The sequence below is a fragment of the Hibiscus syriacus genome, unplaced genomic scaffold (genome assembly GCF_006381635.1).
Source record: "Hibiscus syriacus cultivar Baekdansim isolate YM2019G1 unplaced genomic scaffold, ASM638163v2 tig00111772_pilon, whole genome shotgun sequence".
NCBI lineage: Eukaryota > Viridiplantae > Streptophyta > Magnoliopsida > Malvales > Malvaceae > Hibiscus > Hibiscus syriacus.
The window spans coordinates 961,901-978,357 of record NW_024063173.1 but is presented as its reverse complement, the minus strand read 5'-3'; the positions used below and the strand labels follow the sequence as shown (position 1 = coordinate 978,357).

At 34.1% G+C, this 16,457-nt stretch overlaps 1 protein-coding gene across 1 annotated transcript; it reads left to right on the top strand.

The window, feature by feature from the left end:
• Positions 1-1,567: 1,567 nt before the first annotated feature.
• On the top strand, positions 1,568-14,282 carry LOC120170127 (pentatricopeptide repeat-containing protein At4g32430, mitochondrial-like). The gene is given in 6 exon segments (XM_039178137.1): positions 1,568-1,726; positions 1,940-3,131; positions 3,133-3,355; positions 3,358-4,109; positions 9,585-9,594; positions 14,270-14,282. Coding segments are annotated over 4 exon segments (2,247 nt in total). The 5' UTR covers position 1,568; the 3' UTR covers positions 4,032-4,109; positions 9,585-9,594; positions 14,270-14,282.
• The last annotated feature ends 2,175 nt before the right edge of the window (positions 14,283-16,457 follow it).

Below are 16,457 nucleotides of genomic sequence, written 5' to 3'. Positions count from 1 at the left end.
ATATTTTATTCGCATCATAGCGGCTGTTATACGTAACTTAACTGAAAACACATCGCAACCGTAATTTAAATCCCTCTACGTAACTGTCTGAGAATCATGCATGATGAACTCATGTGTTGAAGAAGTGTAAAACACAAACACTGATTACGGTTTCATCAGAAACCTGCAAAAGATGAGCCAACAACGTAAGATTTGAAAGAATTTATCCAGAACCAGAAACATCATATGAAATGGTAATAATATAATGTGTTTTGCAGATATAAAAAATTTAGATTGCATTCTAAAGGGAAAATGAAAGCCTGGAAGGATATTAAATTTGGTTATTCTCGTGGTCTTATTTTCTTTAATTTATATATTTTTGTCTGTTAGAATACAGAACTTTGGTTTTCTCAGCCAGATTGAAGGATCAAGCATTTTTTTACTTCGGAAAGCCAAGAGAGAGATACAATTTATGTGGATTCAAGCACTACGAATTCGGATATTTAGTAACTAACATTTCGGATAAAAAATACTTGAATATACTAGTTAGGAATGGACATGGGTTAGACTCAATCCGATCTGAAAATTTTATATTCTTTACCCGAAATTTGACCCTACCTGAGTTTATGATAATTTCATTTGATACGAAACTTGATCGGACTTTTGAGATAAAATTCGACTCTGACCTGACCCAACTCGAAATAATATAAAAATATTAATTTTATTCAATAAAATAGAGACTTAATTGAAAAAATAATATAAAGAGATGTATTGTTGCAATTATCTCTAAATATATAAGGTATAATTATATTTTTCGGCTCAGGTTGGGTCGGATATTTTTCACCATAAACCCAAATCCGACACGACCCGAACTTATTCTCTAAAAAACAAGAACTGACCTATCCTGAACCCAAATTGTTTTAAGAAAACCCAATCTGATTGGGTCGAGGCAGGTTGAAACTTGTTGAGTTTTGGTCTCGTGCCCATCCCTAATCCTTGTATCATTTTTATTAGAATAGTGTTGAATTATTTTAATCATTTTTATTCATGTGAATTGGGACGGTAGTTAGATTTTATGGTAAGGTGTGAATTTAGAAAATTATATTAAAAATTTAGAAAGTGTAGAATTAGAATTCATTGAGTGATCTCAGTAGTAAAAGAGAATATTGTTCTCCTTAAAGGATATGAGTTCGAGCAGTTACATCTATATGGTGTGTATGCATTTTCAATAGGCTAATAAAAATTCTGAATATATATTACCTTGTAATCATCATAGACTATTTTAAAAAAAGTACGAAATTATAAAAATTTAGAAACTATGAAATTAAATCATCAATAAAAAATATTTAAAAGATACTTTAGTGTATGAAAATTTAAATTTTTTAAAGAATGCATCTGCATTCGATAATCCCTCGATCCATCCTTGCATGCAAATAATATATATATATATATATATATATATATATATATATATATATTTTGCCATAATATTTTGAAAAATAATACACACGCACAAAGAAAAATCATTAGGGTTTTAGATTAACCTCAATTTTCGTTTGATTCAATCGCTGTCTCTTATGGAAATTCTCATGATTGCCCGTCAATTCCGTTATACCACCAACCAATGGTCTACAATATTAAGAAACCTGCACTCGTCTAAACATGTTCACCATCTGCTCGATGAAAGTCCTTGCTCAAACCCAACCCCCCTTTACCCTGTTATTCTCCCCTTTGACGCCTTTAAAAGGTTCAAACTACTTCTTAAATCAGGCCTACTTAATGCTATCGATGAAGTTACACTGGGTCTGGCTCTCAAGGGATCTTGCGGTAATTCGAAACAGGGGACCCAAGTTCACAAATTGTTATCATCTCCGGAATCATGTCCTTCGTTACTGTTCCAAATTCATTGATGAATATGTACTCTAAATCTGGGCAGTTTGCCCTTTGACGCCTTTAAAAGGTTCAAACTACTTCTTAAATCAGGCCTACTTAATGCTATCGATGAAGTTACACTGGGTCTGGCTCTCAAGGGATCTTGCGGTAATTCGAAACAGGGGACCCAAGTTCACAAATTTGTTATCATCTCCGGAATCATGTCCTTCGTTACTGTTCCAAATTCATTGATGAATATGTACTCTAAATCTGGGCAGTTTGAGAAGGCTTTGTGCATCTTTGAGGGCTTACATGATCCCGATATAGTTTCGTGGAATACTCTGCTTTCAGGGTTTCAGAAAAGTGAAGAAGCGTTGAGTTTGGTTTCGAGGATGAATCTGAATGGGGTTGCTTTCGATGCTGTAACTTGTACCACAGCACTTTCTTTCTGTTTGGACCTTGAAGGGTTTCTTTTAGGATTGGAGTTACATACTCTGGTAATCAAATCTGGATTAGATAGCGAGGTTTTTGTGGGGAATGCTCTTATAACGATGTATGCAAGGTGGAAACGTTTAGAGCAAGCTCGAATGGTATTTGATGAGATGCCGAATAAAGATTTGGTTTCGTGGAATGCGATCCTTTCGGGGTACAGCCAGGAGGATGGTTATGGGTTAGAAGCGATGTGGACGTTTATTGAAATGGTGAAACAAAGAATAAAGCTTGATAATGTGTCATATACTGGTGCAGTTTCAGCCTGCAGTCATCAGAGGAACTTAGAGGTTGGAAGACAGATTCATGGTCTGTGTACAAAAAGTGGGTATGGTAAACATGTTTCCGTTTGTAATGTTTTGATGTCAATGTATGCGAAGTGTGAGGTTGTTGAAGATGCAAAATTGGTATTCAGAACAATGAATGAGCCTAATGTGATCTCATGGACTACAATGATCTCTATTGATGAAAAGGATGCTTTGCACCACTTTAATAAAATGAGATTGGATTATGTTCATCCTAATGACGTTACATTTTTTGGATTGATCCATGCCATAACCAATGGGAAATTAGTTGAAGAAGGCCAAATGGTTCATGCGTGTTGTGTGAAAGGTAGCTTTTTGTCTGAATCAAATGTTTGCAACAGCCTTATCACCATGTATGCTAGGTTTGAGTTGATACAAGACTCTGTTAAGGTTTTTGAGGAACTTGAATCTAGAGAAATTGTTTCATGGAATGCCTTAATCTCTGGATATGCTCAAAATGGAATGTTCCTAGAAGCTATGAGGACATTTTTTTTTAGCAGCTGGGGAATGTAAACCAAATCAATACACATTTGGTAGTGTCTTGAATACAATCGGTTCTTGTGAACATCTATCTCTAAAACATGGTCAGTGGTGCCACTTGCATTTAATAAAGGTTGGGTTGAATACTGATCCGATAGTGTCCAATGCCCTTCTCGACATGTATGCAAAGTGTGGGAGCATTTCTGAGGCACAGAAAGTTTTTAATGAGACTCTTCAAAGAGCCAATTTGCTTGGACATCATTAATATCTGCTAATGCAAGGCATGGAAATTATGGTTCAGTGATGGCTTCATTCGAAGAGATGAAAAGGGAAGGAGTGAAACCTGACTCAATCACCTTTCTTTCCATACTAACAGCTTGTGGCAGAAACGGAATGGTTGATATTGGTAAACAAATCTTTGACTCAATGTCGACAGAATATCAGATCGAACCATCCTCAGAGCATTATTCTTGTATGGTGGATATGTTGGGACGTGCAGGTAGATTGGAGGAGGCAGAGCAGCTAATGGGTTGCACTCCGGGATGGCCAGGATTGTCTATGCTGCAAAGCTTGCTCGGGGCTTGCACTATACATGGAAATGTAGAGATGGATGAGAGGGTAGCTGAGACTTTGATGGAAATGGAGCCCAATGAGTCAGGTCCATATGTATTGATGTCGAACTTGTATGCTGAGAAGGGGAAGTGGGAGAAGGTAGCGAAACTGAGGAAAATTATGAGACAGAGGGGAGTGAGGAAGGAAGTGGGATTTAGTTGGGTGGATGTTGGTGACATCAACAGTTCGATGTCTTTGCACGGTTTCTCATCAGGAGATAGATCTCACCCACAGTCCGATGAGATATGCAAAATGGCAGTATACCTGGGATTACGTATGAAACTTTTGAGATAGAAAAACAGACTAAGAATACATGGCAATGATAGTGACAGTATGACATGAGTCATTGGGGAATTCCTTTTGTACTTGTATGTTTTTATAAAGGAACAAGAGGTGGTAATTTTTACAATTTTTTAAATATTTTTGAGGAATCCTTGAGAAAATTTATATATATATCATAATATGGATTTTTTAAAAAAACCAAGAATCTTGAACTTTTTAAAAGGTTCTGATTTTGATGACTGCTACTGGTGGGAGTCATAGAGCATCCACTGTACTTATTAAGGCTGCTTTTATGGTGGAAATTTGTGGCGATTATCAGGTCAGTTTCCTAATGTTTGGTGACAAAGAAAATGTGTCCATTTGGCGAAATAGAAATTAAAAGGGTTCATTTCTTAAGCCTCTGGATTATCTTCATGGGGATGTTAAGGTTGGTGCTTCACTGGAGTTGTCATTATGTTCTCCAAATGAATTCATCATTGTTTGATTTAAGTTCTATTTAATTGGCAACATACTGATTGATAACGATTGTATTGTAAAGCTTGCAGACTTTTGTGTTTCAGTTCACATGTTTGATGCAGGAGATTGACAACGTTTTGGAAGTACCTTTGTTGGGACTCCTTTCTGGTGAGCGATCTGTCCAATGATTATGACCCCAAGTGAGCGTTTGGTCTGTATTTAAGAGTTAAGGTCTTAGTTTCACTTAAACTCATATTGCCACCATACAAAGTTGTGTACGCATCAGGGATTTGAATTGCGGTTAAGGTCGTGTTTTCGGTTACATTGCATTTATCGCGATTGTATATATAACGGATGTTATTGTGGTCATTGCGGGTATCGCAGTCATGCAATAACGGTTTCAGACGACACCGTTACTGCTATATAAAAGCCTCTATTCCGATAACGGACAGCTATTTAAATCCTAGTACTAGGCATGACATATCTTAGTGTACACAAGTATTTTCTGCTTCAGTCTTGCAAGGGAATCATGGGTTTGACCCTAACAGGTCTCATGATTTTGGTCCGAAGGACATTTTTGTTCTAAAACACCAGATAACAATCTGAATTTTGTTTCAACTGTACCAATGTGGTCCAAATGGCTATTATACTTGGTGTTATTTGGTTAAACAATTTTAAGTACATAGCATAGCTTTATAAGTGAGGTGTTTTAAAATTTATACAGAAAATTAACTGCAGAAAAAAGACACTGTTGACAGCAATTACCAAGGACTAATGAAACCGACACTTGAATCTTTCATTTGGTTGCCCTACCTTCTCTTAAGGTTTCATCTTCACTAGTCTTGGTCGACTCGAGTTGGTACACCTAATTTTATTAGATGAGATTCCTAACAGGAATTTTTTTTGCATACATAAAAACTTGAACTCGAGACCTGCTTATACGATATTTTGTTGCTTACCCCTTGAACTAACCTTCATTGGTGTTGGAGGATAAATTTCGAAAATTATATTCCACTTGGATCAACCCCATTGGTGTTGGAAGATAAATTTTGAAAATTATATAATTAATTTTATATTCTTAAGATATTATAATTAATTGGCTTAATACACAAAATATTTTTTCCGAATAGGTGCCTACAATATTTTTTGGTTCATACAGATGCCTAACGTTACAAATATTACCATTTTAGGTGCACGGGTTGTCAACGATGTTAATTCCATCCGTTAAGTGACACGTGTCAAAATCTGATAATTTTAATTTTTTTATATAAAATTAAAAAAATTATATATATATTTAAAAAAAACATACATTTCGAAATGTTAGGATTTGCGGAAGTTTGAATTGACAACCAGAATGATTTGTAAAGAGGGGTTAGAACGGTTTTTGTGTTTATGGAGTAAGGAGATTGAAAGATAGAGAATTGCACAGTGATTTATAGTGGTTCAACTTCTCAACCAAGTCTACATCCACTACCTTAGCTCCTCACCAAGGATTTTCCAACAAATTCACTAATTTGTTCTTTCTTTTTAGGACAAAGAGATAACCTTTAAAACTCTCTAGTTTTTCACGGGATATGTCCCTAGCTTTTATACGGGCTTAACTAGAACCTTTCCCCTTTATAAAAGGATAAAAGAAGTAAACAAATAAACCTCTCTAAGGTAGGTGTTTACAAGAACTAAGCTCACAAGAACAATAGTTACAAGAGAGAATGAAAATAAGAATGAAAAACTTCTTCTCTTGTGTTTGAATGCTTAGATAATTGTTTTCTCCTTTCTTCAAGTGTCCTTAGCTTGTATTTATAGCTTGAAACGTGTTTGAAGTCGTATCTAGCCGTTGGGATGTTTTGGAGCTGTTTGAGGATTATTTTTCTGCAAAACAAGGATACCCAGAACAGGGGGTATCAGTACCCCTTCAAGGGGTATCAATACTACCTTTGCTAAATTCAAATTAAACTAGTTGTTACTAGCCGTTGGAGCCAGGGGGTATTGATACCCATGCATGAGTATCGGTACCCTTTTTGCATTCGATGTTTGAGCAGTCATAGGGGTATTGATACCCATTCATAGGGGTATCGGTACCCATTTGCATTTTTGCTCAAATTCGAATTTAATGGACTTTGAATTATTTTTGAAACCTTTTGAAAACTTTGAATAAATTCAATTCAAGTCCAAAAACATTTTGCCTTAAATTTGTTATATCGAAACATAGTTTTACAATCTCCCCTTTTTGATATAACAAAACATTTGAAAAATTGTTTTTGACAAAACTCACCCTTAATAAAATGTTTAATGAAAAAGATACCAATTGTTAAAAAGATATCAATTGTTACCAATTATTGGAAAATATATGAAAATGTTAAGCTCCCCATTTTTCATTAAGAAATTATTTTTTTCATAAAAATGTTAAGCTCCCCATTTTTTAGTAAAAAATTAAAATTTTCAAACCATACTTCTCACCCTTTTTGTTATATAAAAAATAATTCAATCTTTAAAGTTTAAAATAACTTTAGAGAGTAAGTGGTAAATTTGACATTTAAAAATCATTTGAAAAATCAAAGCTCCCCCTCAATAAATGCATTTCAAAACAAAATTAAGCTTTTAACATCTTGACACTTAAAATTGAATTTCAACAAAGAAGAGCAAATATGTTATTAGCACATGAAATTCAATATATCTAAGGCTAAAATACTTTATGCAATACCAATAGTTGAAATTAAGTACATATGCATAAAGTTTTCTAAAAATGTTATGTATTTGAAAAAAAATTGATATCAATTGCTAGAGACATATCATTTTCATTTAAACCACATGCATAAACATTTAAATTTAGGTCAAAAATTTAAAATTTTGATATCAATTGTTAGAGAGATATCACTTGCATTTAAAATCAAAGTATTTGAAAAATTGATATCAATTGTTAGAGAGATATCATTTGCATTAAAACCAATTTTGACCAAAATTTTATTATGATGAACTAAAATTTCTGAAAAATCATTAAAACTTCAAAATTGTTCATCATAAAACTTTTTAACATACATGAGATTAAAATAATAATGCATAATCATTTAAAACAAAAACTCATCCATGACTAAAATCAAATGAGCAACCAAATAATCAAAATTAAAATCATTAAGCTTAGAGGTTACCCATTCCTTTTTCATGTGTGGCTAGAGCATCTTGAATATCATCACTCTTATCAACATTGCTCCCACACACCTACAAGAGAAATTTAAGTAGATTTTGGTATCCAAATTGCTTTGGATCCTTGAACGTTAGTTTCAATGCCCCTTGTTCCTTTCAGAACCCATACTTGTCTAATTTTAAAAGATTTTATTTTCTTTATAGGACAAACATGTTCCAAATGACTATGAAAATGACAATGTAAGCATCTTGTCATTTCTAAACATAATAAGTTGTTTTTAGAAATTAATTTTTTTTTCTTTTGTTAAGCTTTCAAGCTTAACTTCTAACTCAAAATTTTCCTTTCTAAATCATTTATTTTGATTCTTGAAAGCTCTAAATCATTTTTCAAAATTTCATTTTGATTTTTAAAATCAACTCTTTCTTTCAAAATCAATTTATTTTCAATTTTGAGTTTTGAAATTAATTTATTATATTTGGAATTCATGGTCTCAAATCCCAAATACAACCTATTATAAGCATCTTGTAACTCATCAAAAGTAAATGAATTAAATTAATTTGAGTTAGAAGATACCTCGAATTCTTCTTGAGTGGCCATTAGGCTAGGTTGACTACTTTATCATCATTGGAGTCATCTTCATCGCTCCAAGCTGCCACATATGCCTTCTTCTTGGATGATCCATTCTTTCTTAGAAGGGGACAATCATACTTGACATGCCCCGTTCTTTGACAATTAAAGCATACGTGGGTACTCTTCTTATTGGTTGATTCATGCTTTACTTCCTTAGAAGTCATGAATCTCTTTAACTCTTTTAAGAGCTTGACCATCTCATCTTCTTGTTCATCATCATCTTCATCCACCTCATCACTTGAATCTTGATAGCTTTCATTGGTGGATTTGAAGGAAATGCCTACCTCATTCTTCTTCTTGTTTTTCCTCCTCCTTCAACATCATCTCATGAGTGAAAAGAAAACCAATCAATTCATCGAGAGTGAGAGACTTTAGGTCCTAGCTTCGATAATAGCCGTCTTCTTCGATTGCGACGAACTTGGAAGAGAGTAGATCATCTTCCTTACAAGCTTCTCATTAGGGATTACTTCTCCAAATCCCTTGAGACCGTTGACAATCACGGAAAATCTGTCCGTCATAGCTTTGATGTCTTCATCGGGTTTCATCTTGAAATTCTTGTAGCTATGGTTGAGAAGACTTTTCTTTATTTTCCTCACTTTTTCGGTTCCTTCATGAATAACTTGGAGCTTATCCCAAATCTCTTTGGTAGTAGAACAAGAGGATATTCTTCCATATTCGTTTGGGCCTAAAGCACAAAAGAGAATATGTATAGCCTTAGAATTAAGCTGGAACTTTTTCTTCTCTTCATTACTCCAATCGTCGTATTCACCGGGTGGAGTGGAGTAACCCCTCATGATTGAGTTCCAAGACCCTAGATCGTAGGCTCGAATAAAGAACATCATCTTATTCTTCCAATGAGCATAATTTGCTCCATTGAAGAAGGGTGGCTTGTTGACCAGTTGTGAATCTTAATCCTTACAAAATGTGAAAATTGTGTTTTATACTTAATATATTTTTTGAAACAATTTTCACAAAGTATTTTGAACCAAAATCAAGCCTTAAATCAATTTTTCAAAGGCATGCACCGATGCATCAATCCATGCATCGATGCACCAATTAATAAATTGAACATCGAATGCATTTCATGCACCGATGCACTCTCCATGCATCGATGCACTCGGATTTTATGAAAGCATCGAATGCATTTGATGTATCGATGCACAAGCCATGCATCGATTCACTCAGGCTATTTTCAAACATCGATTGCATTTTATGCATCGATGCATACTTAGTGCATCGATGCACTAAGTGTCCCAATGGTCAAAATATTTAAATTTTACACTTGATGCATCGATACATCTTGTTTATGCATCGATGCATGAGACGCTCCCAACCAGATTTTTAATTGTTTTCACACTCAAACGGCTCTATTGACTCCACTAATCATCCCCAACCTTCAGAATCATTTGAAGAAGTATTTAAACAATCTTAGAAGCCATTGATCAATAACAAGAAAGAATAAGAAACAACAAACAAGACAGAATCAAAGAGAAAGCATCAAACCTCAAGTTTGAGCATTTCAAGCCTATTTTTCATTCAATATTCATTTTGCTTTCAAGAACACTTTTGTACTCAATTGTATTCATTCTTGAGTGTTCTTTTTCTTTGTTCTAGAATTGTGCAAACATATTTTCCTTGTGAGGTTTTCCTTGTAAGTTTGCGAATTTGTAATCTTCTCTTTGAGAAAGAGTGTTCTCAAGAATTGGGGTATATTCTTGAGGGAGTTGTAAGGTTATCTCTTTGGCCTCAAAAGAAAGAACAAATTAGTGAATTTGTTGGAAAATCCTTAGTGTGGATAGCTAAGGTAGTGGACGTAGACTTTGTTTGAGAAAGTTGAACCACTATAAATCGCTATGAAATTTCATTCAATTTTCTGCAAAAGCTTCCACCGAAATTTTAATTGCCAATTCACCCCCTCTTGGCCGATTCCGTTGATCGATTAACTCAACAATTGGTATCAGAGCCTCACTCATTTAAAGGTTTAATCGCCTCTTGAGTCGATTCGGGAAGAGTTACATCGATTATCTAGTCAACAATGGCCTCCGCTTCAAATTTCGACTCCGGTCTCGATTCGATGCCCGTCAACAAGCCTCCTTTCTTCAATGGAGCTAACTATGCCTATTGGAAAAATAGGATGATGTACTTCATTCAAGCAAGTTACATGGGGGCATGGAATGCCGTAGAAGAATGATACATCAAGCCTCTCACTCATCCAAGGTTGTGGAGTGAAGGAGAGACAAGATTGTTCCAGCTAAACTCTAAAGCCATCCATATCATATTTTGTGCTCTTTAACCAGATGAATACGGAAGAGTTTCATATTGTACAACCGCCAAAAAAATATAGGACAAGCTTCAAGTCACTCATGAAGGTACCGACGAGGTAAAAAAATCTAAAATTAGTATTCTAACGCATAGCTATGAAAATTTCAAGATGAAACCAAATGAAGATATCAAAGCTTTGACGGATAGATTTTCAACGATTGTCAATGGTCTCAAATCATATGGAAAGATCATTTCAAATGAAAAGCTTGTGAGGAATTTAGTTTACTCCCTTCCAAAAGCATGGCAATCAAAGAAGACGACAATCATCGAGGCTAAGGACCTAACGTCCTTAACTCTTGAAGAGCTAATCGGTTCCCTCCTCACTCATAAAATGATGCTTGAAGATGAGGTGGACCTCGATAAGATTGACGAGACACCAAAGGGAAAGAAGAAAAACATTGGAGTTGCTCTCAAATCCACAAAAGATGAGAGTGATTTGAATGACGATGATGATGACGAGGAAATGGCATTATTCGCCAAACGATTCAGAAAATTGATGATGCCCAACCGAGGAAGAAAATGCAAACGTAATGAAGGCTTCAAAACTGAATCGAAGGAGAAAGACCCGATCATTTACTATGAATGCAAAAAGCCGGGGCATGTCAAATATGATTGCCCATAATTGAAGAAAAAGAGTCAATCCAAAAAGAAGCACAAGGCTCATGTAGCTACATGGAGCGATGAAGAAGGTTCCGATGAAGAGGAACAAGAAGTTGCAAACTTGTGCTTGATGACCATCGGGGAAAACTCTAAGGTAACCTCTAACTCATTTGATTCAGATGAATTATCTTATGATGAGTTGTTAGAGGATTATAATGGGTTGGCTTCGGATTATATGACTCTATTTTCAAAATAAAAAAATGATGTTTCAAAATTGAAAAACGAAAATAGTCTTATATCCAAGACCAACAATGAGCTTGAAAGTAAGCTTAAGAATTGCAAATCAAAATTGATGATTTTGAAAAGAAAAATAATGATTTGCATAACTTACTTTCAAAAGTTCATGATGATCATCAAAAAGAAATTGATGATCTTAAAGCTTATTTTAATAAAGTTGGTACAAAGCATTTTGAAAAATGAGAAAATTCAAAATCCAACTTTGTTAGAAAAAGTTTTAGAAACTACAATCATAGAGGTCCTCAAAGAACCTCAAATGGTAAAATCATTAGAAGTATATGGGTTCCTAAAGGACTCATTACTACAAAATATAAAGATATCCTACACAAATGGATACATAAGGGGACTAGAGTTTTAGAAACGAATGAATATGGACCCAAAAGAATTTGGGTACCAAAAATCAGAAATTAATCTATGTTTGTAGGAAAAGGAGCATTGCTACAAGGCACGAGAAACAAATTCAAATTCATGGTACCTTGATAGTGGATGCTCGAGACACATGACCGGAGACAAAAGCTGGTTCATAGAGCTTAACGCCAAAAATGGAGGAGAAGTGACTTTTGGTGATAATTCAAAAGGTCACATTGAAGGTATTGGTACTATAGGTAACACCTCTTCCATACAAATTAAAAATGTTTTATATGTGAATGGATTAAAGCATAATCTATTGAGTATTAGTCAATTATGCGATAAAGGATTCAATGTCTTATTTGAAATTAATGGTTGTAAAGTTATTGACATTGCATCTAATCGGATTATGCTTGTTGGTCATAGAATAGGAAACATTTACATGGTGCATTTAGACTCTATTGATATGACTAATTTATGCCTAGTTGCTAAGGATGAGCATGATAGTTGGTTATGGCATAGGAGACTAGGACATGCTAGTATGAGTGTTTTGCAACGATTAATTCAAGGAGACCTAGTAAGAGGGTTGCCTAAACTTAAATTTGATAATGATAAAATATGTGATGCTTGTGCTAAAGGAAAACAAAGCGAGTTTCTTTTAAATCTATTAATGAGTATCAACTAGTAGAGTATTACAATTGATCCATTTAGATCTTTTTGGGCCAACTAGAACTACTAGCTTGGGTGGAAAACAATATGCATTTGTCTTGGTAGATGACTACTCTAGATATACTTGGGTTCTATTTTTAAGTACAAAAGATGAAGCATTAGAAAATTTCATCACATTTTCAAAAATAATCCAAAATGAAAAAGGTTACTCTATAACTAGTGTTAGAAGTGACCATGGTACTGAATTTGAAAATCTTGGATTTATTGAGTTTTGTAATTCTAATGGTATTAGCCATAATTTTTCAACACCTAGAACCCCTCAACAAAATGGAGTTGTTGAGAGGAAAAATCGAACTTTAGAAGAAATGGCTAGAACCATACTTTGTGAAAATAATTTGCCAAAATATTTTTGGGCGGAAGCCACAAATACCGCTTGTTATGTTGTAAATCGAGTAATGATTAGGCCAATTTTAAAGAAAACTCCATATGAAATTTTCAAAAATAAAAAGCCTAACATTAGCTATTTTCATCCTTTTGGATTTAAATGTTTTGTTTTAAACAACGGTAAAGAAAACCTTGGCAAATTTGATGCTAAAAGTGATGAATGAATTTTTCTGGGTTATTCCTTAAATTCTAAAGCTTATCGTGTATTTAATAAAAGAACTTTAGTTGTAGAAGAGTCTATACATGTTGTTTTCGATGATAATCCCCTTCCTAGGAAGGATTCTTGTGTTAATGATGATGTAGGTATTGTACAAGCAAATGACGTTAGACATGACGTTGGAGAATCATCATCAAAGGAAGAAACGAAAGAAGAGGAAACTCGTGATCCCCTCGAGAATCCAACCATTGAAGAAAGGGAAGTATCTTATCGAAGAGAGTACAACTATGTCAAGGATGGTGAAATTATAGGTGATCCATCCAAAGGGGTAACTACTCGATCTTCTCTTAGAAATATTTGTAATTTTGTTGCATTTATTTCATGCATAGAGCCTAAAAATATCAAAGAAGCATTAAAATATGAACATTGGATTATGGCTATGCAAGAAGAATTAAATCAATTTGAGAGAAGTAAAGTATGGACATTAGTTGAAAGGCCTAGTAATAAATCTACTGTAGGTACTAGATGGGTATTTAGAAATAAGCTTGATGAAAGTGGTAATATAGTGAGGAACAAGGCTAGACTTGTTGCTCAAGGCTATACTCAAGAAGAATGATTAGACTATGATGAAACATATGCTCCCGTAGCTAGGATGGAAGCAATTAGAATGTTCTTAGCATTTGCATGTTTCAATGAGTTTAAATTATATCAAATGGATGTTAAAAGTGCATTTTTAAATGGTTTTATAAAATAAGTGTATGTGGAACAACCTCCAGGTTTTGAAGATTCAAAATTTCCAGATCATGTTTTTAAATTGACAAAAGCACTTTATGGTTTAAAACAAGCTCCTAGAGCTTGGTACAAAGATTTTCAAATTTTTTAATAGAAAAAGGTTTTTCAAAAGGGAAGGTTGACACTACATTATGCTCAAGAAATTTGGATTGGAAAGGGAAAAACTTTTGCCACTCCAATGAGTTCTTCTACAAAGCTTGACATTGATGAAGGAGGTAAATGTGTGGATGTTAAATTATATAGATCCATGATTGGCTCATTGCTTTATCTAACCGCAAGTAGACCAGATATTATGTTTAGTGTTTGCTTGTGTGCTAGGTTTCAATCATGTCCTAAAGAATCACATTTACTAGCCGTTAAGAGGATCTTTAGATACCTTAAGGACACTTCTAGTTTATGACTTTGGTATCCTAGAGACTCTAGTTTTAGCTTGCATGCCTTCTCTGATGCGGATTATGGAGGATGCAAATTAGATAGGAAAAGCACCTCCGGTACTTGCCAATTCCTTGGAAATATGCTGATTTCTTGGTTTTCAAATAAACAAAATTGTGTTGCATTATCTACCACTAAAGCGGAATACATTTCAGCAGGTAGTTGTTGTGCACAAGTTTTATGGATGAAACAACAACTTTTTGATTATGGAATTGAAGTAAGTACTATTCCTATCAAGTGTGGCAAAACTAGTGCTATTTGTCTCACTAAATATCCCATCCAACACTCTAGAACTAAGCACATTGAAATTAGACAGCACTTCATTAGAGACCATGTCGCTAAGGAAGATGTAGTTCTAGAATTTGTTGATACTTTGCACCAATTAGCGGATATTTTTACAAAACCTTTAGATAAGGAAAGATTTTGGACACTTAGGAGAGAATTAGGTTTAACTGACCTATCTTCACTTAGTGTTTAAAATAATTTTAGCATTTTTAAGAATAAATAAAAAATGCTTATAATAATGATTTTTGGTTGCATTCTTTGCTATTAGTTAGGGGGAGTTTATGTTCTTTGGTTAAAATTAATTTTATGTTCAAATAAAGTTTAAAGATTAATTTGACTGATTGAACATAATTAATTTTTGATATATGAGTTGCCAATACCACTAGAGCCAAATAATTTAGCATTTTAAGTGTTTAAAATGGATTTTTGACATTTTTGTGCTTCATGCATCGATACACTTAACAATGCATCAATGTATCCCTTTGAATGTGCACCGATACATTATGAAGATGCACCGATGCACGCCTTGAATGTGCATCGATGCACAAGACCATGCATCGATGCATCCATCAGGTTTTGATTAAAAACCCTGATTCTCTTCTTTGTTTCTAAACCCTTAAAAACACTCCCTTACCGCCTCTCTCCCCCTAATCTCCATTTGCTCAAAATCATCGGAAAATCATCGGTTTCTTTGTACTTTTCAACTTCAAAACCTACTTATATCATTAAATCGTGCTAATCAACTCCTCATCCCTCTCAATCCGAATTTTCAAGGTAATATTTCAAAAACCTCTATTTTATTGATTTTTGATTTTAGAACTAGTTTTGATTAGCTCTAAGATGAACATTATTTCGGGCATTGATTGTTTGTTGGTTCTAAACTAGATTTTACAACCAATTTCGTCAAAAACAAACAATTTTTCAAGATTTTTCTTTGGATTTCGAAATTAAAAAATATTATGATTTCGAAAATTAGTAATATTTTTGATTTAATTGTTTTGTTTTCATGAAAACTATATTATGATTATCAAATATTATTTTCAAATAGTTTTCAAAACATGCCCATTAGGATATGGTTTAGAGAACCTTGAATTATTGAGGACTCATTTGAGTTTTGGGATTGATTATTGTGCATACATGTGTTTCAATTGCAGGTGATATTCCTTATTTCGATTTCTTTTAATCATGTCAAACCCTAAACGCCCTAAGTCCTCTTCGAGTCGTTCAAACCGTCCTACCGTTCCTCAACCTCAAAATCCAAAGAATCCTTCCTCGACCCTTATTAGTACATGTTTCAATATGCCTGAACACCATAGAGAGGAATTGTACCATAGGTACATAAACTCTTTCCAATCTTATAGGATCCGAGATGAACATATTCTATCTCTTCAAGCCATGATAGACTTTAAATTTGAATACCTTTCGACTCTTAGAAATTGGAAGTTTAATAAACTGTTTTCTCTTAGACCCATCGTCTTTCACCAATTAGTCCGCATTTTCTATTCTAATGCGGTTTGTATTCAAAACCAAACTCAATGTGGAACTATAGGAATTAGATCCTATCTTTTAGGTCAATATATTACTATTGACTCAGCCTCTATAGCTTCACATTTTGGGTTAGATGAAAATGGTGTTTTTGATGAAAAATAAACTGTGGATTATCCATACATTCCTAATGCTAGTGTTAGTACCATAAGATCACATCACAATCGTTTTCTCCATTTGATGATCTCTTGGTGGTTTAGACCATCCATGGGTAGGTACTCCACTCTTCGTATTAGGGATTTATGGTGGATGTATTGTATTCAGAATAATATCAAAATAAATCTTTCACAGATTATCTTTAGTGTGCTAGTTGATACCA